Source organism: Mus caroli, unplaced genomic scaffold (assembly GCF_978045245.1).
Source record: "Mus caroli unplaced genomic scaffold, Mus_caroli_1 scaffold_6, whole genome shotgun sequence".
Classification (NCBI taxonomy): Eukaryota; Metazoa; Chordata; class Mammalia; order Rodentia; family Muridae; genus Mus; species Mus caroli.
In genome coordinates this window covers 119,465,474-119,492,640 of record NW_028227261.1, presented here as the reverse complement: position 1 = coordinate 119,492,640, position 27,167 = coordinate 119,465,474, and the positions used below count along the sequence as shown (strand labels likewise).

General features: G+C 44.8%; 1 protein-coding gene across 3 annotated transcripts in view; it reads right to left on the bottom strand.

Moving 5' to 3' along the window:
- Window positions 1-27,167, bottom strand: part of Mob3b (MOB kinase activator 3B) — a 195,081-nt gene that overhangs the window by 13,713 nt on the left and 154,201 nt on the right. For all 3 annotated transcript variants that reach the window (XM_021159739.3, XM_021159740.3, XM_029476413.2), the window contains exon 3: window positions 24,796-24,998. In XM_021159739.3, the coding sequence (XP_021015398.1) occupies window positions 24,796-24,998 (203 nt within the window). The remainder of the gene's footprint in view (window positions 1-24,795; window positions 24,999-27,167) is intronic.

The following is a 27,167-nucleotide window of genomic DNA, read 5'->3' as shown; positions in this document are numbered from 1 at the left end:
CCTTCTGTATCTCCAATCAGCATGTGTTCTCAGCAGAGCCTGACTCAGCGGCCACACTGCATCTGCACTAGCCACAGGGTGGTATTGCTCCTCAGAGCCTCGAAGCTAGGGCTGCTTCCCTCTCTCGGGAGCATTCCAAAGTCTGAGATTGTTGAATAAGGCAGGAGAACAGTCAGACTATAAAACTTAAAACAAAACACAACAAAACAAAAAGTTTCCCCAAACCCTCATAAGTATGGATGAGATCCAGCTAGTGTAGAAGAATTAAAAAATGTCCTTTTTGGTGCCTTTTAGGGATGTGGGTGGTGGATGAGCCAAATGAAGTAAAAATAGCAATGTAGCAGGCCAGAGCTCCCTGACCGGAAAGAACAATATTTATTTGATTAATTTTGTTCCTAGCTGCCCACATTACTTAGACAGAGGGTGTTTCCTCTATGCAAAGGTGGGTCTGAGCATGGACACATACATGCAGGCCCTCAAATCCATACAGCCATTAAGTATGGGCAGATAAACACATATTCCTGCCACCCACTGAGAAGAGTTATTCATAACCTATACAAAAATCAAACTGCTTTTCTTTTCCCAAGCCCTACAAACATAAAAAAGTTGTTTTATGTAAACACAACCAGCCCTCGGTTTACACTGATTGACAGAAAAGGGAGAGCTGCGGATGTCTGAAGTCCTCACACTGAACCACGGGGTTATGAACACATGGCTGGGTGCCTCCTTTCAGGAGAACGTGGGTCCCAGGGTGTGATGGCTGCTACGCCATCGAAACAAGTTGTTGAATCATGTGGGAGACAAACGGGGCTCTGGGCACCATGCCTGTGAGAAACGATCTAGATTAGGTCAGATTTATCTAGAGTGGATTAGCTTCTGGGTTTGCTTTTGAGAGATTATCCAGATTAGGTTAACTCACGTAGGAAGACCCACCTGAGCTGTGGGGAGCACCATCCCATGTTGGGGTCTTAGACAGAATAAAAAGAACACCAGTGCAGCAGGTGCTCCATTCATTACACTCCTTTCTCACTGAGGGTGACTACAGGGTGCCCAGCTGCCTCGGACCCCTGTTGACGCACTCTGCTATACGATGGACTGAGTCCACGAACACTTCTTTCCTTATGCCACCTTTGTTCGGTATTTTGTCACAGCAGTAAAATGAGTAACCAGTACTCTGGTGTCACTAGAGTTCTCAAGAGCCCCACAGACCCCTGAAGCACCCTGATTGACCGCAGTATTCTTTCTAGCATTGTGACTTTCTCTGCAGTCACCTACCCTGCTCTCCCCCTGCTAACTCATCTGGCTGAGGTGCTATTATTTCCTGACCAGGACAGGACAGTGGACAGACACCATCTTTGCTCTAAGCAATGCTACCTGTGACCCAGCATAGCATAGAAGCTGCCTGCTGTGGCTTTCCCTTATTGCTCTCTCCCATCCCCATTTCTGTCTGCTCAGTTTTCTTAGAGTTTCCCTAAAGGTCGATGTTGTATGGTCTTTATTCCTCCAGTCAAAACAAGAGGCCATCTTCTTAGTTAGGGTTTCATTGCTGTGAAGAAACACCAGGGCCAAGGGAACTCTTATGAAGGAAAACATTTAACTGGGGCTGGCTTACCGTCCAGGGCTTTAGCTCATTGTCATCTTGGTGGCATGAAGGCAGACATGGCACAGGAGAAGGCACTGAGGGTTCAACACCCGAATCAGCAGAGAACAGGATGAAAGAGTGACACTGGGCACCAAAACCTAAAACCAGTGACACACTTCTTCCAACAATGCCATACCTCTTAATAGTGTCACTTTCCATGGACCCATGGTAGATATTTTCATTCAAACATACTACATATGGCAACTAAAACAGAAGAACGTAGTGGAAAATTGGTCTGGATAGCGTGAAAGAAGCTACTGATTCAGGTCAGGAGCCCTTGACCTCAGATTCTAGCTCTTCCTGACTCTCCCAGCTACAGGAGATGTTTGGAGGAGCTACACTACACCCAGGAAACACTTCTAACTAAAAGCAGGACTCCCTGGTAGTTTCCACGAAGTTGTCATCCCTGATGTTGTGGGACTTTGCAGTGATTCAACTGTTTGTGTGCTCTGCAAGAAAGTCAATTCAGTAGGCTCATTGGTCTAGGCCAGCTGGACTTTGGTGAGATTGTACTTTGGTCTGTCATTGGCTTCCTTCTGGGGTAATTGGTTATTTGTTTTCCTCTTCCCAGGAAAAATGAACACAACAGTCTGGTGTCTGTCACAAGCCAAGCTTCCTCTTCCCACAGCCTGCCTTCACCTACATGGCTGGACTGACTCCTGCAGATGGCTCAAGATGTCCCCAGCTGGACTGGCTCCTGCAGACGGCTCAAGATGCCCTATGAGGAGTAACACAGATTTCTGCATTGCTCAAAGCTTACTTGTGGAGCTTGCCAGCTCCTAGAAGCTGGGGATAGGCATCATGATTCACCCTCCTTGTTTCTGCCATTGGCCATCCATCAGCATCCAGAAAGGCACTGGCTGGAAGCAGGGTTTCACCCTGTGGGGTCGCTGTAAGCGCTACAGTTCAAATGAATGGGCTCAACTTGAATGACCTTCAAAAAGCCATGATCAGTCATTTTGGAAGTATTGTGAACTTTCAGGTCATGGGTGCCTGAAGGAAGAGTTTACCTCCCTTAGAAAAAAACAAAGACTCGCATAGAAGCCAGGCAGCCTTGAATGCATCACAAGATGAGTCTGCCACCACTTAATAAGACCTCTATTGTGTGCCTGGTGAAATGTGGAGGAGGGGGTCTCTTCCTTGATGAGCTTGTAATTTGGGAAGTTTGTAGTCTCTTAGCAGGCCCTTCTCTTTGGCAGGAACAGCGCTGTTTAGACTGAGTAAGGATTCCAAAACAAACTGAAAATCTCCATTTTAATAAAACATGACCTTCATATATTTCTCAGTTTGCAGTGGGATTAGCTCCCAGCAAACTCATCCTAATCCATAAACATGGTGAAAATCCACTTCACACACCTGACCTACTGAACATCTGGGCTAGCAGCACAGCGCTTTGCAGAGGAAGGGATTTGGGCACTGCTACACTCATGCACAGAAGCACACACGAGCTTGTACAGAGTTGAGGCTCCCTCTGCTGCCTAGCCTCAAAAGGGAATATCCTGTCACCAGCCTGGAGGAAGAACAAACATCAAAATTCCAAGTATGCTTTCTACCATAAGGTCACAAAAATCCTAATCGAAATCCCTGCAAGTCAGGGACTCCCTGTGCAATGTTCCAAGGTCCCACAGAAGTGTATCTTTTGGTTTATTTTGGAAGCCTTTTTCGTATGTCTGTATGTGTGGTGTGTTGGTGTGTGTGCACCCACATTTTGCACATGTGCGCATGCCTAAGTTCCCTCATTCATTTACCCAGAGCCTACAGTTTTGGCTAGAGTGAATAACCAGCTCTGGAGGTCCTGTTTCCACCTCTGCCTCCTGTGTGCTGGGATTACAGCTGGCTGCCATGCCCACCCCAACTTTAAGTGGGTACTGGATCTGAACTGTGATCTTCACGCTTGAACAGCAAGGGCTTTAACCACGGAGCAGTCTCTGCCCTGGGGCCTTTGGATCCAGTCACCATTTTGCCTACTCTTTGGGCACTGACTCCTCTCTGTGGGTGGCTGCTGAGCTATTTTTATAGAGAAGCTGAACTTGTAAAGGCTAGTGTCTTGTCTGAGGTTACATGGTTAATACTTGGCAGAGCAAGATTTTAAACCCTGATCATTCACATATTGTGGACAGGCCTTGGAAACCTGTTTTCTGTCTACAACGGGGACCAGAAGAATACAATATGTGGCCTAAATCCAGTCCATGCCTGATTTTATATGGGCTACAATCTAAGAATGCGGCTTATGTTTTCAAATAGTGAAAAAAAAATACAGAACTTCACAATGTGATTATTTTATGAAATTCAAAAAATTTTTAAAGATTTATTTATTTATTATATGTAAGTAAACTGTAGTTATCTTCAGACACACCAGAAGAGGGCATCAGATCTCATTATGGATGGTTGTGAGCCACCATGTGGTTGCTGGGATTTGAACTCAGATCCTTTGGAAGAGCAGTCAGTGCTCTTAACCGCTGAGCCATCTCACCAGCCTGAAATTCAAATTTTTAAAGATTTATTTTTTCTGTATATATGAAAGTACTTTGTCTATGTTCATGTAAATGCATTCTCTCTCTCTCTCTCTCTCTCTCTCTCTCTCTCTTTCTCTCTGCAGGCGCTTGCGCGAGTGTGTGTGTGGGTGGGTGGGTGTGTGTGTGTGTGTGGTCCTTGGAGGCCAGATGCTGAAACTGGAGTTAGACAGTTGTGAGTTGCCGTGTAGGTACCGGAATTGAGCAAGTCTCCTCAAAGAACAGCAGGGACTGTCAACTGCTAAGCCATCTCTCCAGCCCCTAGAACTCAGATTTTAGTATTCATGAATATCATGAGAACCTAACTACACCTAGGTATTCTGTGTTGTGTGTGACTGACTGCATCAACACCTGAACGGCAGAATGGAGTGGAGACAGAGACCACATGGGCCACAAGCCATAGCATCACAGCATGTAGACCATTCCAGAAGTTCACTGCCCAAACTGCGTACGATGTCACCACCATCCCTGGGGAGACCTTGGTTTTAAAGTCCATGTATAGGTGGATGTCCAACTTGTCTTCTCAAACTGGCCTGGCAATAGATATCCAAACAGTTCTCTTGGCTGCATAGACCAGTGAAGTTATCCCCGTAGGAACGCACATCGGAAGCAGGAAAGGAATGACCTAGACTCATGCTTGTCGCATGTCGGCGCCCATGGCTCTGCGAGTGTGGGAAAGGTCAGACTCATCATTAAGGGGCTCTGGAAGTGAAGCTAGTTTTCCATGAAGGAAATGCGCTTTAAAAGTGTGACACAATTTTTACTTGCAGCTTTGTTCTTTTTAAATTTTGTGGTTAGAAGCTTAGACTTGTTAGCAATAAGGGGACAGTGCGTGTTATTGAGGTCACTCTCTGTTTTACTCCCCACACAAGAGAGAAAGCTGGCTGTGCCAACTGCTTCAGCCCAGGAGAGAAAGAAAAGACCTTTCTCCTCTTTCCCCCTCTGCACATTTCTTCTCCCGCCCCAACGTACCCCCCTTCCCCGCACTCCCCCTACAAACAGCAATAAAGCTATAAATCACTGGTCGCTTTTGTTTTTTAAGACAGGGTCTTTCTATGTAGGTCAGGCTGACCTTCAAAGGTTGATCTTCTTGCCTCTGGCTCCTAAGTGCTAGAACTGTTAAGGGTGCACTATCCTAAGTCTTGAGGCCGCTGGGCAGATGGCTCAGTCAGTAAAGTGCCCCAAGTGTGAAGACCTGAGTTCAGACCCCCCCTCCCCCCAGGGTCCATGCAAAACTCTGGGTATGGCAATGAACTCTGGTAACTCAGATTTGGAAGGGATGAAATAGATACATGCAGTTCATGGGCCAGCCAGTGCAGTGGAATCAGTGAGAACCTGGCACTCCAGGTTTCAAAAACTACGGTGATGGGACTGAGGCTGGGGCTGGAGACATGGCTCACTGTTGAGAGCACTGGCTATTCTTCCAGGGGAACAGGGTTCAGTTCCCAGTGAAAGATCCTGACAGAATGTAAAAGGACACAGAAGCCCTGAAATTGGCAAGATAGATGTCAGTGTTAGCAGAACTAGCTTCACTGATTTAGAAAAATAGAGGTGCACAATGCTCTGGCCACTCCTTGAACCTGTGTGTCTGCCAATGTTTTGACCGTTCCTTGAACCCATGTGTGTGCCCACTGATGAAGCCCATTGCCAGGTGTTTGTGATATTGGTTGCTGAGAAAGAGTCAGAAAATCTTCCCAGCAACCACAGCCTGGCCAATCCTGAGTTGCTACACCTGCACCAGACTCTTTCCTTGTACCCCTCCCATACCCATTTCTTGAGAATAGACACTGTTTAGATCTGGAAATCCCCTACTTTCCCCCTTCTCCTCCCCCCCCAGGGCCTATAAAAACTGGGACCTCTTTCCCTTTGAGGTCGACTCCACTACCCCTTCGTGGGATAGGAGTCATCCCCAGAGCTCTGGCTTTCCCCAAATAAAGCCTCATGTGGTTTGCAACAAGCTCGGTCTATCGTGAGTTCTTGGGTGTTTGCTATTGTCCTGAGGCCTGAGTGAGGGGCTCCTCTCGGAGTCTTTCACCAGCACCTATATGGTGGTTCATAACTATCTATAACTCCAGCTCTGGGTGATTTGATGCCCTTTTCTGTCCTCTGACGGCACCAGACACACAGCTGGTGCATATACATAAAGGGAAAATACTCATGTGTATAAAGTAACTACAAAAGCAAACAGAAGAGGCAAGGAGGACACCAACATTCATGTCTGTTCCACATGCACACACATATACCCTCACACACGTGCACACATCCAGATGGACATATACATACACACACACACACAAGCACACAAAGCAACCTATTGATTTTAAAACAAGATGTGGAGTAGGGTATGATGGCTATATAACAATGAGTGTGAGCAGAGAATGTAGTTAATTATGCTGAGCTAGACCCTTGAAAGTAGTTAAGATGCTAAACACTATCGGATGCATAGTTTATTGTGAAACAATTAAAATAGGTATTAATTTCAAAAAAATTGTGTAAGGTTTTAAAAATTTTTTATATAAAATTGTACTATCAAAACAGCAACAAAAATCTCCAGACAAGGAGTTTTTTAAAGATCTGAAGCTTTATTGATAAAAGATGAGCGTGTGTGTGTGTGTGTGTGTGTGTGTGTATGATATACGTATATGTGTGCTTATGTATATGCACATTTTCAAGAAAATACCCATGTTCTACCAATTCAATCCCCTCTATAATTGTTTTCAGTCTTAGAAATCTTTTCAAGAATTCTAAGTGCCGGGCATGGTGGCACACGCCTTTAATCCCAGCACTTGGGAGGCAGAGGCAGGCGGATTTCTGAGTTCGAGACCAGCCTGGTCTACAGAGTGAGTTCCAGGACAGCCAGGGCTATATGGAGAAACCCTGTCTCGAAAAACAAAAAACAAACAAACAAACAAAAAAGAATTCTAAAACTTGTAATGCAAAACACCAAGCATTTTTGCACAGCAAAGGAAGCAGAAATAATTATGCCTGAGTACTTGTTACAACTCCCGTATCTCACGTTGTTGGCACTGGAAGAGAATGTGTGTATCTGTGAGCGTCTGTTAAGAATCCACTGCAGCGATCTGAGTTCAAGGCCAGCCTGGTCTTCCAAGCAAGTCCAGGACAGGGCTGTTACACAGAGAAATCCTGTCTTGAAACAAAAATAAAAGAAAGAAAGATAATCGAGTTGAAGAATGTAATCCGTGTGTCACAGAAATGGAAGAGTAAAGAACCAACAAGAAAGGGACAGTGTGGGAGGAGCACAGGAAGAGTAATGAGTGAATGAGCGAATCATTCGTGTTTATGCGGATGTCAGGACGAAACACATTACCTTTTATGTAATCATAAAATTTAGGACCAATAAACTTAAAATGCAAAAAAAAAAAAAAAAAAAAAAAAAGAATCCCCTGCAGTGCCTGTGCAGAGGGAGGCTGTTGCAACCTGGAGGAAGGGAGTCCGTACTAAAGAAGGTGTAAAACCACTGCAGAAACCCCAGGCTGAAAAGAAACAGGCAGGTGTGCCAACCTTAGTGAAAGTCCTCTCCAATCCAGAGGCTGTACAATTAAAGCATGGATATGGCCAAACATCTTTCTCTAAACCTATTTGCTAATGTTTTCCAAAGATGAGTAAGATAAAATCCCTCAGCATGTGCTTTGAGTTGTGTGGTAATTTCCATGGGTTCCTCAGGGAAGGGGTGGTGCGTGGGGCTCCTAAGGCTCGACTGTTTGGAACATATACAGCAACAGCAGCTGCTTATGGCCTGGGCCTGGCGGTGATGGGGTCAACTCTACTCGCCAATCAGCAACAACACTGGGCTTCTTAAGGGAAGCTGGTGACAAAGGAACAGCATGCCCCTTGTCCTCTGTGTCTACAGCAATACAGTCACTTGCAGACCAACAATGGAGCTCTAGTATGTAACAGCATGATGTGCAGTAGGTGGCAACTCAATCAAATGGCCATTGTCACGGCTGCTTCATCTAAACCCTGTGTACCCAGTCATCACACATGTACTCGCCCACGCACGCACGTAGTACGTACGTATGCATGCACACACAGTCATCTTAGAACTTACAGGCTTTCAAGATAAAACTCTAAAATTAACATTGTAAGTACAGATGCAAGGCATGCACTGCCAAGTTGTAACAGGAGAGAACTTGTTGTGCCAACCGCAGGCTCTCTTTAGAATAACTGTGCAAATGGATGCCTCCTAAGCAAACTGTCATTCCTAGAAAGGAAGTCAGTCTGAGATTTAAAAGTAGAGTGACTACCTTAAAGAGTTGCTGCTAAGTAGTCTCAATTTCCTTTGGTTTGGAAACGATGGGCCTCTGTGTCCACAGTGAAGACTCGAGTGGGAGCTGCCCTGGAAACAGGTATACTGAAAGGCAGCCTGTGTCACTGTGGTGCCAGAACCAGAGGGAATCTAGACTTTCCTTCCCCCATCTGTGTGACTTACAAATTACTGTAGCAACAGGAACCATTTCTCCTGAGTCTACATAGAGTCCATGAATTAATAAAAGAGCGTGTCAGCTCTAACAGGAGAGGAGGATTCAGGCTTCATGCGGTGTAGCCGCAGAGTTTGTTCTAAGAACCATGGTTTGGCTCATCCTGTGTTCTGTGTGGGAGCTTGAGTGAGAATGACACCTATAGGCTTGTATGTCTCAGGGCTTGGTCCCTACTTGGTGGAACTATTTGGGAAGCATTAGTGGGTGTGGCCTTGTTGGAGGAGATGTGGCCTTGGAGGAAGCACGTCACTGGGGCTGGGCTTTGAGGTTCTAAAAAGACTCATTTCCTATGCCTCCCTCTTTGCCTCATGGTTGTGGACCAAGATCTGAGTTCTTAGTTATTCTTCACTCCACCTAACTCTAATCTTCTAACTGTAAGCCAAACTGAATCCTTTCACTTCTAAGTTGCCTTGGTCATGGTGTTGTTATCCCAGCAAGAGAAAAATTAACTAAGACACTCTACCATATAAAAATATTTTAATGACTTCTATAGTTTCAGATATTTATACAACACGTCAGGCCACTTTCACTACCTCCTCCCAAATCTCTCTCACACCGTCATGTCTACTCTTTTTGTTTGTGACCCACTGAGAACAACCAGGGCCATCTGCCATCTGTGTGACCATGGGTTTGGAACTATCTATTGGCGCCTGGTGGGCCCAGCAGTGGGTACACAACAAGACAGTGATTTCCCCCTCTCCCAGAATCTATCAATAGTTAATAGTTCAGAGGTTAAAGGGAGAGCCTGGTGAGCCCTTGCTTGACTGATTATTAATAATAGGGTTGGTCTTGTGTGGGCGCAGTGTAGGTAACTACAGCTGTTGTAAGTTAATGAAGACAATGATTGTAACAAGTCTAGAGAATGACAATCCATATTATTTATTTATTTTTTGGCTCTTGGATATTCTCTACTCTCCTTTTATTTTACCAGAAGATAAAGTAAGATCATTCATATGTACACAGGGTAAGAAGTTTCGTGCTGAGGATCCAAGACTTATATGAGGCCTGAGGATGGTCATTGGGGTAATGTAATGATAACTGCTCTCAGCAGAAATGGACAGAAACCCCCATTGCCTAGACAAGGTATTGAGTGTCAGGTTGAATTTGACAGAAGAGACAGAGAAATGGAAGGTAAATCTGAGCTTGAAGACCAGAGATATGGGACCAGATATTCTCTTTTTAAAAATGAAGAGGCCATCCTCACGCTCTCTTGCTGACCTCAGTTCTACTGAACTTGGGAATAGTTGCTAGAAGTCTCACAGTGAGACACAGGGATCACCTACATTACAAGGACATAGGAACTACTGGAAATACAGAATTGTGACTCATGATGTAGCTCAGTTGGTAGAGTGCTTGCAGAGCATGCATGAAGCCCTGGGTTCAATACCCAGCGAGACATAACTTGGGTACAGTAGGGCAAGCCTGTGGTCCCAGCATGTGGGAGGTGGAGGCAGGAGGATCATAAGTTCAAGATCTTTCATGGTAGTGCTGAGGAAGGTGCTTCAGTTGGTAGAGTGCTTGATATAGAAGCACAGTATAGGCTGGGAATGGGAGTGAGGATGCCAGAAGGCAGGCAGGTCTTGGGGACTTATTGGCCATCCTCTTTAGACAAACTGGTAAGCTCCAGGTTTAGTGACAGACCTTGCACACACACACACACACACACACACACACACACACACACACACGACAGAGTGATGGAGAAGGATGCTCAGCATCCATATTCAAGTGCACCTACACACATGCGTATACACCCTCCTCCTTGCACTCACACACAAGATGATCCTCAGCTACATAAGGGAGTCTAAAGCCAACTACACAGGCTATGTAAGATCCTGTCTCAAAAACCACTCAGGAAGGAGGTACCATGAGCCCCATCTCTGGCCCATTGTATCGGCGTTTTTAACAGTAGGCCCCACACATCTATTTAAAAGCTCCCCAGATGCTCTTATGCAGGAAATGTATGAGAGTCACCATTCTCAGTCTCCCTGGTGCTCACCCTTGAGGCTCCACGAGAGTCATTGGGAGAGCTCTACGTTGTTTGAGCCAGTCCTCAGAGATTCTGACCTAATAAATCGGAGATATTTCCAGGTGATGTGCAGTAGAGAGGTTTACAGTTACTCACAATTACTGCCAGAGGCACAGGGAAACTCACCTGTAAACACTTGCCTGCACACCTGGAGCCGTTGTGCTGGGTGAGAACTTAGGACCCTCGTCTTGGGGGTGTAACTCTCATGTATGGCATGCATGGGGGGCTGGGCAGAGAACCAAGACGATGAGAGCCCTGACCAGAATTTAGCACCTTCAGAAACTGCCCACAGAGACCTTTCAAGCTAGCAGCCATAGGACCTGTCCATAGTATCTGTTTTTAGCTCTGAAATATACATGTACACGAGAGCCTGAAGCTGAACAACACTAGAAACTTCATTGCCAGAGGGTTCCATATGTGTTTGTCTAACACATAAACTATTTTTTATTGTAAAAAACCAAACCAAACCAAAAAAAGGAGGAGGTAGTCTAGTATTCTAATTGTCCCTCAGGGAGAAGCTTTCACTCTTCTGTTAGCCTTGCTAACCACCCAGGAGGCAAGGAAGTCGAAATCTCTGAGCAGTGGCCTGTCAAAACACTGTTCTTGTGAAGACTGAAGTCTTAAAATATGTTGGACGCATTTACCAAGTATATTCTTAAAATAAAATTGATTCAGGAATCAATTATCTACAGTAAAATGCTTCTATTTAAACATACAGTTTGATGAATTTTGACAGATGTTTGCTCCCTGTAAACATGTAACCATGCCACAATTAAAACATTTCTATCATACTTCAACAGTCTGTTATGTCTTTGCAGTCAATCCCCTGGGCCCAGCTGTGGCCCCAGCCAACCACCGATCTGAGACCTGACATTCTGTATTAGAGTGTTCTGGAATTTGATGCAAATAGACTCAAACTGTGTAGACTTTTGGTGTCTGGTTTCTTTGGCTCAGCATATAATGTTTTAAAACTCTACAGATAGGCATGAACTAGTAGTGAATTTTCTTTTCTTTTTTTTTTTTTAGCTTTCTGTTTTTTTTTTAATTTTTAATATTTTTATTACATATTTTCCTCAGTTACATTTCCAATGCTATCCCAAAAGTCCCCCATAGCGCCCCCCACTTCCCTACCCACCCATTCCCATTCTTTTGGCCCTGGCATTCCCCTATATTGGGGCATATAAAGTTTGCAAGTCCAATGGGCCTCTCTTTCCAGTGATGGCCAACTAGGCCATCTTTCGATACATATGCAGCTAGAGACAAGAGGTCCGGGGTTCTGGTTAGTACATCATGTTGTTCCAACAATAGGGTTGCAGATCCCTTTAGCTCCTTGGGTACTTTCTCTAGCTTCTCCATTGGGAGCCCTGTGATACATCCAATAGCTGACTGTGAACATCCACTCCTGTGTTTGCTAGGCCCCGGCATTGTCTCACAAGAGACAGCTATATTTGGGTCCTTTCAGCAAAATCTTGCTAGTGTATGCAATGGTGTCAGCGTTTAGAAGCTGATTATGGGATGGATCCCTGGATACGGCAGTCTCTAAATGGTCCATCCTTTCATCACAGCTACGAACTTTGTCTCTATAACTCCTTCCCTGGGTGTTTTGTTCCCAATTCTAAGAAGGGGCACAGTGTCCACACTTCGGTCTTCATTCTTCTTGAGTTTCATGCGTTTAGTAAATTGTATCTTATATCTTGGGTATCCTAAGTTTTGGGCTAATATCCACTTATCAGTGAATACATATTGTGTGAGTTCTTTTGTGATTGTGTTACTTCACTCAAGATGATGCCCTCGAGGTCCATCCATTTGGCTAGGAATTTCATAAATTCATTCTTTTTAATAGCTGAGTAGTACTCCATTGTGTAAATGTACCATAATTTCTGTATCCATTCCTCTGTTGAGGGACATCTGGGTTCTTTCCAGCTTCTGGCTATTATAAATAGGGCTGCTATGAACATAGTGGAGCATGTGTCCTTCTTACCGGTTGGGACATCTTCTGGATATATGCCTAGAAGAGGTATTGCTGGATCCTCCGGTAGTACTATCTCCAATTTTCTGAGGAACCGCCAGACTGATTTCCAGAGTGGTTGTACAAGCTTGCAATCCCAACAATGGAGGAGTGTTCCTCTTTCTCCACATCCTCGCCAGCATCTGCTGTCACCTGAATTTTTGATCTTAGCCATTCTGACTGGTGTGAGGTGGAATCTCAGGGTTGTTTTGATTTGCATTTCCCTGATGATTAAGGATGTTGAACATTTTTTCAGGTGCTTCTCTGCCATTCGGTATTCCTCAGGTGAGAATTCTTTGTTCAGTTCTGAGCCCCATTTTTTAATGGGGTTATTTGACTTTCTGGAGTCCACCTTCTTGAGTTCTTTATATATATTGGATATTAGTCCCTTATCTGATTTAGGATAGGTGAAGATCCTTTCCCAATCTGTTGGTGGTTTTTTTGTCTTATTGATGGTGTCTTTAGCCTTGCAGAAGCTTTGCAGTTTCATGAGGTCCCACTTGTCAATTCTCGATCTTACAGCACAAGCCATTACTGTTCTATTCAAGAATTTTTCCCCTGTGCCCATATCTTCAAGGCTTTTCCCCACTTTCTCCTCTATAAGTTTCAGTGTCTCTGGTTTTATGTGAAGTTCCTTGATCCACTTAGACTTGACCTTAGTACAAGGAGATAGGAATGGATCGATTCGCATTCTTCTACATGTTAACAACCAGTTGTGCCAGCACCATTTGTTGAAAATGCTGTCTTTCTTCCACTGGATGTTGTTAGCTCCCTTGTCGAAGATCAAGTGAGTGAATTTTCATAGCATCCGTTGCCTCGTGTGTGTCGCAGGTGAGCATGCAAGCCTGAATGATCCTACTTGAGAAGGAAGAGCAGCCTTCTGGGGTGCCAAGTGGACTACTGCAAATTGAATGGAGAGTAAGACGGTGGCTTCTTTCCACAGCGACATAATGGGAGTTCTCACTGAGCCAGAGGATTGCCTAAGCAATGGAGGCAGAAATGAAGTGTAGGGGTCAGAGGCACACATCCCCAGCTTATGAATTTTAATATGTGTGACAGTTTAAAACTATAACCCCATAGTCCTCCCTTTAAGTGATGGGCTTAAGTGTGAGCCAGATTTAATAACTCACTGCCAATGACTGGTAAAGGGTGCAGAGGTCTGACACTAACTCACGGTGGCTTTTGTCTTGGTTGCTCTATAAAGGGAAGAACAGTTGTTCCCAGGGAGGTGACAGTTAAACCAAGACCTGCAGAATGAATAGGACTCCATAGGACGTGGAAGATGAGGGACTTGCGTGTATAGCAACCCACAGGTGAAGGCATGTGGCCCATTCAAAGGGCTGTAGAGAAGATATCTTCCGTCTGTATGGATGTGGCACCTGTCAATAATAAATCTGATGGCCTATGGTATAGGCATGAAGTAAGAGGTGGGTGGGACATCTGGGAGGCAGAAAAGAATTCTGGGATAGAGCCATGAATGGGAAGATTAACCCCCCCCCCCCCCGTCCCTGAGTCCCCCAGGGAGATGTGATGAGACCAATCCATGGTGACTGAACACTGGTAGCAGAATGTAGGTTAAATATTTTATCTAGTTAGAGAGGAGACTAGGCCAAGGTATTTACACATATATTTTGAGTCTGAGTCTTTTTTTCTGGGAGCATGGGGCTGTCAGGAAAAACCAGACGTAACTTCACAAAGGACTCAGGAATTCCTTTTGGAGTGATTACATATCTTTTCCTTCATCCAAAATACAACTGCATGCATTTATTTTTTGTTTATTTTTCCAGGTAACACTCATAGTGTAATAGGAATCTATTCATACTAACGTGGCAGGGCTAGGATAGATAAGTATCATGTTCTAGTCCTACGCAGTGGTTAACTGTATATTTGACCGTTATGTATAATATTACTCTATGGGAAGAGGTCCTCAGATCACATAAGTGGGCCCAAGGTAGTCCCTATGTTAGAGAAGATCTGTAGACTTATCTCTGTGGTTTTATTACAGTGGGGCAGATGAGTGATGGCTGAGGATCCAGAGCTGTATTTCTATAACTAAAACCTATCTTCAATCAAGTCCCAAGTTACTATTCGCTTGACGCTTTTTGAGCCAAAGAATCTAGTCTTATCTGGCTGGGAAATTTGAGTTAGTCCAGATCACACGGAGCAGCCAAGCACTTGGCAGGCTTGTGTATGGGCATGGAGCCACACTGCCTGCTCCATTTTCATATAAATGTTGAAGATGACAAGTTAATCCCCGCTGTGACTGACATCTGTGGTGATTTCCAATGCCGAAGACCACAGTAAAAATAAAGAAAGCAATAACTATTTGATATCCCAGAATCCAACAGCACTCCTAATATTTTGAGCGCGTCCCTGACATGAAGGCTCTGCTGCAAAACCCAGGGAGGAATGCTGAGCGCGTGGTTTTGAGTTTTATCTACAAACTTGGAGAGAAGTGGCTTAGCAAAAGCAAATAGACTGCATGAGCTTAAGGAACGAAATGGAAACGGCTTAGTGAGGCAGCATAGGGACAGTTTGAGGCACATCTGAAAGCCATTGTATAGGGAGAGGTCAGTCTTGAGGACAGGGGCACAGAGTCAGCGATGCCTGACAGACGGTTTCATTGCTGTGATATTCATGGCAAGAGTGACTAGACACACATGTCCTCTGAGTCCTTGAGATCAATGCAGGTGTTTCAATTAAGAATCTATTTTGATTCTTTTCTTTTAATTTTAGTTAGAGTTACCAATGGCTGGTGACTGTTATGCTTTTGATGGCATCTGTCTGTGATGGCTTGAATATGCTTAGTCCAAGGAATTGGCACTATTAAGAGTTGTGACCTTGTTGGAGTAGGCTCGGCCTTGTTGGCAGAAGTGTGTCACCGTGTGGGTGGGCTCTAAGATTCTCCACATAGCTATGTTGGAACCAGTTTTTTCCTGTTTGCCTTCAGAACAAGATGTAGAACTCTCAGCTTCTCCAGCGCAATGCCTGCCTAGACACTGCCATGGTGATAATGGACTGAATCTCAGAATCTATAAGCCAGACCCAATTAAATGTTGTTCATTATGAGTTGCCTTGGTCATGGTGTCTCTTTGCAGTAGTAGAAACACTGAAAGACAACACTGAAAGCCACAAACTAAAGAACACTGCTCTTTAAAACCATGAGCTTCTAGCATGTCCTGGTTAGTCAACTTGACACAATCACAAGTCACCTGGGAAGAGAGTCTCAATTGAAACATTGCTCAGGTCAGATTGGCCTGTTGCCCATGTTTGTAAAGAATTGCCTTGATTAATAATTGATGTAGGAGGGCCCAGCACACCATGGGCAGCACCACCCCTACCACCACCCCTAGGCAGGTGGACCTGGCATGTATCAAAAAGCTTGCTAAATTTGAGTCAGGGGGAGTGAGCAAGTAAGTTGCATTGCATGTAAGTTACCAGTTTCATTCCTGCATGGTCTCTGCTTCAGTTCTTGCTTTCAGACTCCTGGTTTGAGTCCTTGCCCCAACTTCCCTCAGTGATAGATGGTTACCAGGAAGCATAAATTGCAATAAACCCCTTTCTTCCTAAGTCACTTTAGGCGAGAGTGTTATTTTTTTTAATCATAGAAACAGAAAGGCAGCCAGAGCAAACTGGATGCATAATAATCCTAGTACTCAAGAGGCAGAGGCAGAGGCAGAGGCAGAGGCAGAGGCAGAGGCAGAGGCAGAGGCAGAGGCAGAGGCAGAGGCAGAGGCAGAGGCAGAGGCAGAGGCAGAGGCAGAGGCAGAGGCAGAGGCAGAGGCAGAGGCAGAGGCAGAGGCAGAGGCAGAGGCAGAGGCAGAGGCAGAGGCAGAGGCAGAGGCAATCATGAGTTCCAGGGCAGCCTGAACTACAAAGTGAGACTCTAACTGAAAAACATCAAGAGGTAAGCCAGGCAACTCTTGTGATTTCCTTAAAGAGTAAATTATATCTTGTTTGATTATTATCCTGTGCTGGGCTTGGTATCTGACATGCAGCTGTTTGTTTAAAAAGCTTACCAACTAACATGCAGTAGCTGTTAGATCACATAAGACAGTGGAGTTAGTGTTCCCCCAAAGCGTCTCCGTGGAGCTTTATACTCACAAATTGCTCTGTACAGAGCATCATGCATGCTAGTGTGGTAAAGGAAGCTGTCCATCTCGGAAAACAGTTTCCTATAGCTCACTGTGGAGCCTCCTTTTCACATAATAACATTTGGCATCCCTTAGATCTAGCAGCTTCTGGGAAATATACTTTGGGGGACATTATAATAAGTCACAATGGAACAGAGAGGAACCCTTCATTTTCTCTTTAATGTTAGTAGCCCCCTAGAACAGAGGCCAAGTGGAACTTAGGTACTTCCTTAGAGGATAGGAATCTTTGGTTTTCAATACATATTAACTGATAAATGTTTACTGGGCGGCATAGAAGGTACTCTTTCTTAGCTCAGACCAGAAGTAGTTGATAAACCATTGCCATCCAGAGAACAGTGGTCATAGGGCATAGGATTCCAGGAACCCACAGACTGCTGTCATGGAGTGGGCTGACCAATGGAACTAGAAGACTACTGGTAGTTGATAAGGAGACGAAATCACAAATTAAAACTAAAATATATAGGACAGAATTAATGTTTAAAAAGACTCATATTTTAAGCCAGTAGGTTAAATACTGAGAATTTGCTGTGATTAGAAGTTACCATCAGTCTATACAAAGGATGGGCCAATCAGAGATATGGGGTACTGTGAATCAGGCTGGACATGGCCCCCGAAGAAGGAAAAGAAAATGATAAAACATAGATCTGACTGACACCAGGGTAGAGATGATGTCATCCTTACTCGCTTCTGGTTTTTGTTTTGTTAATAGCTTAGGAAAGAGGGATCAACAATTAACAGCAACACAGAATAATTTCAGCAAAGTTTTTCTGTAGTTATTGTACAAACACTTAGGCTTCTATCTGATAAATGACATTTCTGGGGTGTCATTCCAATAATTTAGATGAATCGTTTTCAACAAATCCCCTTTGTTCTCCCTAAAACTTGAAGATGGAAAACAACAACAGAGGCCCTTTCAGATCAAATGGAGGAATCTGAACCTTTTATTTTCATTTCATTTTAATTAATGTTAGTGGCCAGCTAGGAGAAAGGCCAAGTCCATTCTTGGCCCTGGCAGAGAGGTGGTGTGAAGTTTTAGTCTTTGGTGGTAAGGCCTTTTACAGCATAAGGCTTCTGATTGCACAAATGAGTCATGTCTGTGCTAGAAAGCCTGGAAAGTTCAAGGAGTTATATATTTTAAAAAGTAGCATTTTCTGTAATTCTATTAAGAGAATATCACTGTCATTGAGCTGTTGGCCTACACCAATAGTTCAAGTACATGACAGGTTGAGGCAGGAAGACCCTGTCTCAAAACCAAAACCGAAAATCTCCCTCAAAACAGCCCAAGTCTTTCAAAACCAAGAACAATGAGAGAATCGGTGTTGATACTTTTTGTTGTAGTTCCTTTTCCCTTTATGAACATATGATTATTAGTGATTCTGGAGTGCAGTTTTAAATCTTGTTTTTATTATAGAGTATCATATGCTGACAGTTCTTCAGTTTGCATCATTTTAACTCTAACAAAATGATTTAAGGTGTAAAATAAATCATACCACATCTCACCCTTGACTCTATTAAAAACCAAACAATGTGACATCCTCTGCCTCTCAAAAGAAACTACCTACTGTCCTCTAGACCAGAACCCAAAGCTTCCTGGACATCTCCATAGGGAAAAATAAATAGGTCCAGCAAAGATGTGCGGCTGACTCTGCAGAATGCAATTAGTTGACAATAATTCTTTGCTATTTTTCAAAGGCACACTTGAACAAGTCTGCCAAAGGTCTTCAAACGATCTCTAGCAGGTACTCCGTCTCACCTCTTGGCATTTGGGTAGCGTGAACAGGAACCAGCTGATGTCACCTCTTTCTCTCTCTCTCGTACACATACACATGAGTATCATCTGAGTTAGCAAGGTAAGTCTCATGAATCTCATGATTGCAGACTCAGCTTTTCTCTGGGCCACGTATATCTCTCTGCTGCTATGATGAGCCTCCGGGCAGGAAGACCTCTCTAAACAAAGATGGGAAGTCTGAAACTATGCCGGGGCCTAACAAACACAGAAGTGGATGCTCACTGTCAGCTATTGGATGGATCACAGGGCTCCCAATGGAGAAGCTAGAGAAAGTACCCAAGGAGCTAAAGGGATCTGCAACCCTATAGGGGGAACTACATGATGAACTAACCGGTACCCCCCGGAGCTCTTGTCTCTAGCTGCATATGTATCGAAAGATGACCTAGTCGGCCATCAATGGAAAGAGAGGCCCATTGGACTTGCAAACTTTATATGCCCCAATACAGGGGAATGCCAGGGCCAAAAGAATGGGAATGTGTGGGTAGGGAAGTGGGGGGGGGTATGGGGGACTTTTGGGATAGCATTGGAAATGTAATTGAGGAAAATACGTAATAAAAAAATATTAAAAAAAAAAGATGGGAAGTCATCTTGAACAAAATATGACAAGCTTGGTGATTTACAGTGCCAAAGATCAGAATCTCAGTCCATCATCGGCCACTGTAGAGTTGATATCCTTTGAATATAGGGAAACTGAGACTCAGAGGAATCACAAGCCTTGTGTAGGGTCAGATAGGTAATGTGGTAATACGAGAGTGGAAATGTCACTACACAGGCCACATTGCAGGCTGCAGCTCTTTCTTCTTCAGTGGGTGTGGTTCAAGGTCGAGCCACTTGGCTGAGAGTCATGGAACCCGCCTGACAAGCGGCCGTCTGGAGGCTTCTATCCAGATGATGCTCAGGAAGAAAAGATCCTTTCAAAAGCCCCACAATGGCTCTTCATTGCCAGCTATTCAGGGAGCAGCTTGGCTCATGCAGAAAGCCCTGCTTCCTTTCACAGGGCTGACCTGATCTTGTGTTGCAGGCCAGCTTTGCCTGCTGGACTCACCAAAGCTTCTCCCAGGGGAAGGGCGGGCCCGGGCTGGCCACCTCCTAGGGGAATACAAGGTCAGTCCATGCTTGGGCCCAGATGGTTTATGGTCAGGCTTTCTACAACCTTGGTCCTCACATTGTCTTTCAAAGCTCCCATGTTAATGTGGGCAATTTCAGTGCTGAAAACTATGAACAATCGTTGGGAGGTTGGCACCTGCCTAAAGGATGGACTGACACAGTAATGAGAGATGGTGAAGAGCCTGGTAGCAGGGCCAGCGGGATGGCTCAGTTGGTAAAGGTGCCTGCCTCAAAGCTGACATCTTGAGTTTAATCTCGGGACCTCAGATGGTAGAATGAGAAAACCAACTTGTACCAAGCTGTCCCGCAAACTCCACGTGGGCATTCTCCTGTTCCATTCTGTCAGACCCACAGAGTCAGTATTTGTGCTTTAGCAAGACTCTTCAGCTGACTTCTCTATACAATGGAGTCAGAAATGAGACAGATTGGAATTAAATTCTAATTTCAACAACTGTGATCCATGCAGCCAGGGTCAGGCTCATATATGGGTGTTTCAAAATACCACCCTGAGGAGATTATGATGCAGACGGTGTGTGGACAACCCTCCTGTCTTAGAAGATCTCTTGACCCCAGCACCTGGCGTAACCTCTGCTACTAGAGCCTGCACCCCCACAGGATGCTCTTTACAGTTAGAGATAGGAAATGAGTCCTGGTGAGAGGCCTTGAGCCAGGTCATTCAGGGGTCAGCCAACACAGTAGAATGGACTAGTTCCTTCTAGTCCTGCTTCAGTCTCTTACAGTAGCCCCATCAGCTGTTCGCTCACAGCTCAGGCAGCGCCAACAGCCCTCTCTGCCTTTGCTTTTGTTTTTCGTGAAAGGCTCTCAAAACACAGCACTTGCTGTTTGCGCTTGCCAACGATAATTCTGATTAGATCCATTCTGTCAGCTGACTCCCAGGCAGCCAGGGCCGACAGCAATCTCCTTATTCAATCAGGGTCCAGTCCATTTTCCAGTTACCAGCAATCCGTTTGGGCATCCTTTCCTCCAAGTGTGAACTTGCTTGAATTTGGTCCTCTTCAGCAGTTGCACGCGCATGAAAGATGGATTATCTTGTCATCCTGCTAGCCTCCTTCTCCCTGCTGGAGAGCGAGCAGAATGACATGTTTCTCTGGGTTTCCAGGCTGCTGGTCTTCACTGGGTTGGCAAGGTGACTTCTTCCCAGTCAGTGTCTGAATGCCAAATTGATTTCCTACTCAGAAGCCTGGCAGGATGGATGGTTGTCCCGGGTCACTGGAGACCAAGGCTTTTGTCTAGAACACGGGAGCTAAGATGGAGAGGGCTGGCTACCTGTGTCTGCCTTGCTAGGACACCAAGGCAGTATGACAACATTCAACAGTTCCTTGCTGAATCAATTTGTAACCTGGGACAGAGAATGGCTAGGTGTTGTAGCCCCATCTTAAACTGTCATGTCTAAAGTTTAAACATATCCCTTCACTGCTCTGCATCTTAATTTGCTTTTAATCTCTATCATAAATTGGTCAGAATGAATGGCTAAATTGCAATTCTGAAATTAGGATGATACCAAGGAGGAATGACTATGTGGAATCATTTTGAACACAGGTATATCATACTTAAACTATTCTTCCAAATTAAAAAAAAAAATGAAGTGTTTATCATGTACCAAGCACAGGGACAATTCAGGCATACATCTTACGTCCTCCTCATAGAACTGACAACACCAGGAGAGACAGATACAAATCAATCAACTATGTTTGCTCTGAGGCGACCTAAGGAATCACTAGGATGCATGAAAGGCCCTGCAAGCCAGGGAAGGGAAAAGTAGGGCTGTTTATTGAGTGCTAACTACTGTAAATTAATTTTCTGAGTTAATAGCTAACATTTCTTAAGCACTTAATGTGTGCCTAGTCTATTTAGTTTTTATGGTTCCATATTCTGTGAGTAAGGAAACCAATGACTTGGAAAACCAAGTGTCTTGTTCACGTTAAGTGAAAGTTTGGGGTTTGAGTCTTGGGGTTGAGTCTTATGCTGCCTGTGGTGATACTGAGTCTCCTACCCTTGTGAGGTTTGGGGGCTCTGAACCCCCGAGCCATCTTTCCAGCCCCTATTGTTGCTGTTTTTGAGACAGGGTCTCTCTCTGGAGCCCTGACTGGCCCGGAAATGTGTAGGTAAGTTAGACCCAGAATCGCAGCAGTCCTTCTGAGTGTTATCCCAGAGTATTGTGGTAACAGTCATGTACCATCATGCTTGGCCATCATAGAATCATTAACTCAGAAACACTCACTGTGTCTAATCCTGAGATTTACAGGCTTGAGTTTGTATAAACAAGCAAACGCATAATTTTATACTTACTACTACCACTTATGACAATTAACTTTCCTGTCACTAAAGTTAACAAAATGTAAATGTGGGACAAAAACAAGTTTAAGTTGAAGAAATACAAACTTTGAGGGGGGAAAACCAAATACCGTTAACAATTCCACAGTTAACAATTCCCAGTTAGGATAAAAATCACAGTTTTCCTCCCAGGCCCCAGAGAAGCTCATCGTAGGACACTGGCTTGTTCGGGGCCTGGTTGTGAGGTTGGGACCGCAAAGCGACTCCTGGCACTACCAGACGCTCCAGCTCCTGGGGCCTTTCCTCAACACACTATCAAGACAACTGAGAGGTTCTTGATAGCAAAGAAAGGCCTTCTCTCCTTGTTGATTCACCCTCAGCTTTGCCCCACAATAGCCTTTCTGCCTCTGTGCACAAAGGACAACTTGACATCAGCCCTATCCATCTTGCTTATGTGTTAACTCAGCAAAATGGAAAGTGTGAGTGGCAGGCAGAGCTCATCCTTCTGGTGGCCCTGGGGACCTTGTTCCCGTCGACCTGGGCCTGGCTCTGGATGGGAACTGGACTCCGTGGCTTAGCAGCAGTTCTTTCCCGTCATCTCTTTCCAGTGTCCTTGACATTTTCTGAGATTAGCTTTATCAACTGTTTCCAGTATTTAAACGCCCCGGAGTTGTTTGTACAACCTTTTACTCTTGCAGTGGTTATTTACACGCAGCCGACTTTATACAGAACTGAAAAAACTAGCAAACCCACCACCGGCGCCTTTCAGTCTCTTTCCATTTGAGTCCTGCGATGAGGTTCAGCGACAACTTGGCAACAGCCCCCAAAAGCTTTCTAGGAACCCAGTGTGGAAGAAAATGAAGAAGACCACCTATTATTATTTTTTTAATTTATTATTTATATGAGTACACTGTCACTGTCTTCAGACACACCAGAAGAGGGCATCAGATCTCATTACAGATGGTTGTGAGCCACCATGTGGTTGCTGGGAATTGAACTCAAGACTTCTGGAAGAGCAGTCAGTGCTCTTAACCACTGAGCCATCTCTCCAGCCCCAACCACCTATTCTTTAACCAGCAATGTGAGAGACATGTCAACTGTATGCAAAGTAAACTGGTGTGTATCCTACAGTGTAATTGTAGACCATGAACTAAACTCCTAAAGGTAATATCAGTTCACCAACATCTTTTTCAATAGATACAGCATGTATATAACTAATGTCACACAAACACACACACACACACACACACACACACACACACACACAAATATTCATTTTGTTTCCTTAATACTTGGGAACTTGCTGACCCTGGGAGGGAAACGCCACCCCTCCTATCCTACCCTCCACCAGCTAGTTGATACCTGAGGTGGGGCAAGCTGTTTACTTAAGAGTTGTTCACACACAGCCACTATGACCCAGCCAATCCAGAGCCCTCAGCCAACCACCTATTCGATCAAAGACTACAAGGCAAGGTAACAGCTAAAATAGCCTGTGTGCCTCAAGCCAGTGAGTGAGTCTACCCTGTGCCTGCTTCTCAGCTCCTTCTAGTTTCTTCCTGGTCTGTTATTTCTCCATCTAGCTGGGTTTAGCTCTTATCGTGGGGATGTAACTATGACAGTGTCTTTTCTGTGGTAGGTCATGTGAGCTGTTGACGTCACATACCCAAATGATAAAACACGATTTCAAATGTACCGTCAAAGAAAGAAGGGTAAAGAGTCGAGCAGACATCCCGGCTCTGTATTTTGGTCACTACTCAAGAACACTTGGATGAAACTTACTTTGCCAACTATCTTTAGCAAAACTATTAACTCTTTCAAGGGAAAAAAAAATCATGACTTTAATATAAAGCCGAGCATTTATTGTCCTGGGTAGAAAGGCACCATTAGTGTCCCTGGATGTGACTGCAAGGCAAGCATCCTTACTAACGTGAACTGGAGGTTCAGAGGGTCCTTGATTTCCCAAGCACATACTAAAGCCAACAGTAAAAGGGACTTATAATGAAAATAAACGCAGGGGATGGAGGGATAGCACAGTGGTTAAGAGCACCTATTATTCCCAACACCAACATGGTGGCTCACAACCATCTGTAACTCCAGTTCCTGGGCTCTTCTGGCCTCAATAGGCACTGTATGCCCAAGGCATAGAAAAATACTTGCAGGCAGACCACACACACTCCTAAAGTAAAAATGAATTAATCTCTTTTAAAAATAATAAAATAAAACCAGACTCTACTTATCCATTTAATAAAGCTAGAGCTTAATCTTAAATATTCCAGACTCTGATATACCCATGACAGCTTCACCCCAGGGGATTCAACTATGAAGAGTAAAGTCCCACGACATGAAACTCTTTCTTGGGGCTTACTTTCCTCTGTGTCATAAGACATTTAATTTAGCTTTGTGTGCCCAGCAGCCCACATACAGTGGGTGCAAAATGCTCATTTACTAAGGAAATAAATGTTTCTGACCATCACCGACTAATAGTGATAGATCAAAAAAGTGCTTCTAAGACATTTTAAAAATGATTTAGGGTTGAGCATTAAAGGTAGCTTCCCTGGCCCAAACCATTATATCGGAATAGTGTCACCATATTATGTCACCTCCTGGAGCGCACCTTAAGACACTTATCTGGCTGCAGTGGACCTTTGCTGACCGCTGAACCCCATCCATTTCTGCAGCTCCCTCCTTCCCCCAGCTAACGGCTGGAGGGGATATGCTGTAGTTCTCACTGCATGGCGACACACTGCAGAGTCACTTACCAAGGGCTCCAGCTCCTTGCGGTCTATGAGGTTCATCTCTGTGACGAAGTAATAGAAGTGTTTGTAGCAGGTGTTGACGTGAGCCTCTGCGCCCATCACAATGACGCGGTCAAAGTGATGAATGTAGACATGGACGAAGACCCGAAAGAGGCGGCACAGGATCTTCTTGCAGATCTGGAGGAAGTTCTTTGGGAAGGGGACGCCTAGAGGAAAAAAAAAACAAATAGGCGTGAAACCACTAAAAAGGACCTTTGCCTCTCACCTCTGGAAGACGGAACACGGTGGCAGGAGAATGCTGTGGTGGGACTAGCACTCCTTACCTCACAGGACAGATCCAGGCTCAAGTGGGCAGTGGCTAGACCCCAGACAGCAGTGGCCAGAGGGGCATGCAGGCTCAGGGTTATCAGAACTTAGGATTTCTCAAGGTAACCTCAGAAATTTGGAGTTTTGTGGAAACCTTTTTAAAAGGTTAACAATTATTTTGAGGTTTTGGAAGAATTCCTGCTGCTAAGACAAAACATCTCTCTACATTAGACTCAGCCCACAAAGCTTCCCCTTTGCAAAGTTTGATTGAGAGCTTTTCCCAAGGTGCTGCCCCCAAGGTGGGCAAACTCAGACTCACGCACACCACTCATTCTGTTCCATCTCTTTGAGGCAGGTATGTGTCGAGGGCTATGTTTTCATGACAGAGAGAGGGCAGGTGTCTGGAAGAGTCACTCAGATCTCCACTCTGGTGGCCACAGTTTCCAGCTGGCTTGAAACAGCAAATCCACTTCCCCTCTTCCTCTGAAAAGCTACTTAATACTCTTGCTATTTACCCTGCCTTTAATCGGAAGTCAGTTGTAATGGATTTCAAAATTAAACAGTCTTTGTTTGAATTCCTGTTTGCCCCTTCCCCTGCTCTATGACCAGGGCCAGTTATTTAAACTGGTCTCTCAGCTGTCAGGTAGGGGTCAGAGCAAGGCTTTCCTTGCAGAGTGGAGAGGGTATCACAATGTATAAGATCTTCCTATAGTGTCGAGAACATAGCGTTAGCTCATAAATGTGGCTGGCCTTATCTCTCTGCACAAAAAGGTCAGCAGTATCCAGCCACGGTTAAAAGGAACATTTGCTTGTCCAGAAAAGACATATCCACCACTTACTTCTGGATCACTGTAGAGTGGTGTTGTGGGGATGCCCCAGTTCCTCCGAAACCTGGGGTTTTGCTGTTCGTACCTGCACAGGGACCTAGGGCAGCTATCTGCTGTGAGCTGTTTTGGTATGGGGATCTCCTAGTACCCTCTCCTCTCCAGGTCAGAACAGGAGATCTGAACTGTTCCTGATGGTTGGCTGTGATGGGATCTGTCTCTTCAGGTTCCTGCACGGACAGCAGCTTTTCCCAAAAGTTAAAGCCAACACACCCAACAGACCCAGGGAGAATGTGGGCGCAGCATAGTGGCTGAACAGCGGGGCAATGGACTCTGGGATCTAGGCAGGATGTAAACTCGTAAAAAGACAGGGTCGGGGTGGGGGGCAGCCATTTCGGTTTTGGGCTTTCCCTGGTGAAAAGGGGCTATTGGAGCACCCATAAATGTTGAAAGAGGATTTACAATCTTCCAAATAGTGTGAGTGTCCTACATATGTGACTAGACTCCCTCTAAGATAAGTGAACACAGGAGGTTGGCTGTGAAGTGTAGTTTTATTATTCCCATATCACAGATGAGTAATACAGAGGCCTGAATCATAGGCTACAGTTTTACACAGCAGAGCTGGGATTTCAAATAAATCAGCCAAAAATCTAAAATTCAAAGTACAGGTACCTTTGCAGTTTGACCAGCCTTTGGGCCTGGGTTAGAGAAACCACTCAACTGCTCAGCATAATGAAGTATTTGAAAGTTACTCTTTAATAGTACAGGGTCACAAACAAGCAAATGAAGGGCGATAGAGAGAAAGGCAGGAAGATAATACAAAACAACAACCACAACCACAACCACAACAACAACAACAATAAATCCACAGCATCAGATGTGCTGTTCCTGGAGAAACACGTCAGGTACCCAATACTTAGCTGCTAACGTGAAGAAAAGCACTTTTCCTGCCCAGGCCTGAAGACTATGGCCTTGGCGTGAAGCATGAGGGTGGAGTCCTTACTGTGTTTTAGAGGCAATGCCACACACTCTCAAGTGGACTAGCAGACTGTACAACAGGCCTATGTTATCATCTTTATTTCAAAGATGAATAAACAAACACAAGCAGCTTCCCAACATGACCTAGTGGACAAGCAGGAGAAGGATCTGGACCTCCTTAGTCTGATTCCAAAGCTTGGTGCACCCAGGGCGCTGAGGCCCTGCAACGCTGAGGCAGGGCAGTCTGCAGCCCTGCAGCAACAAGTT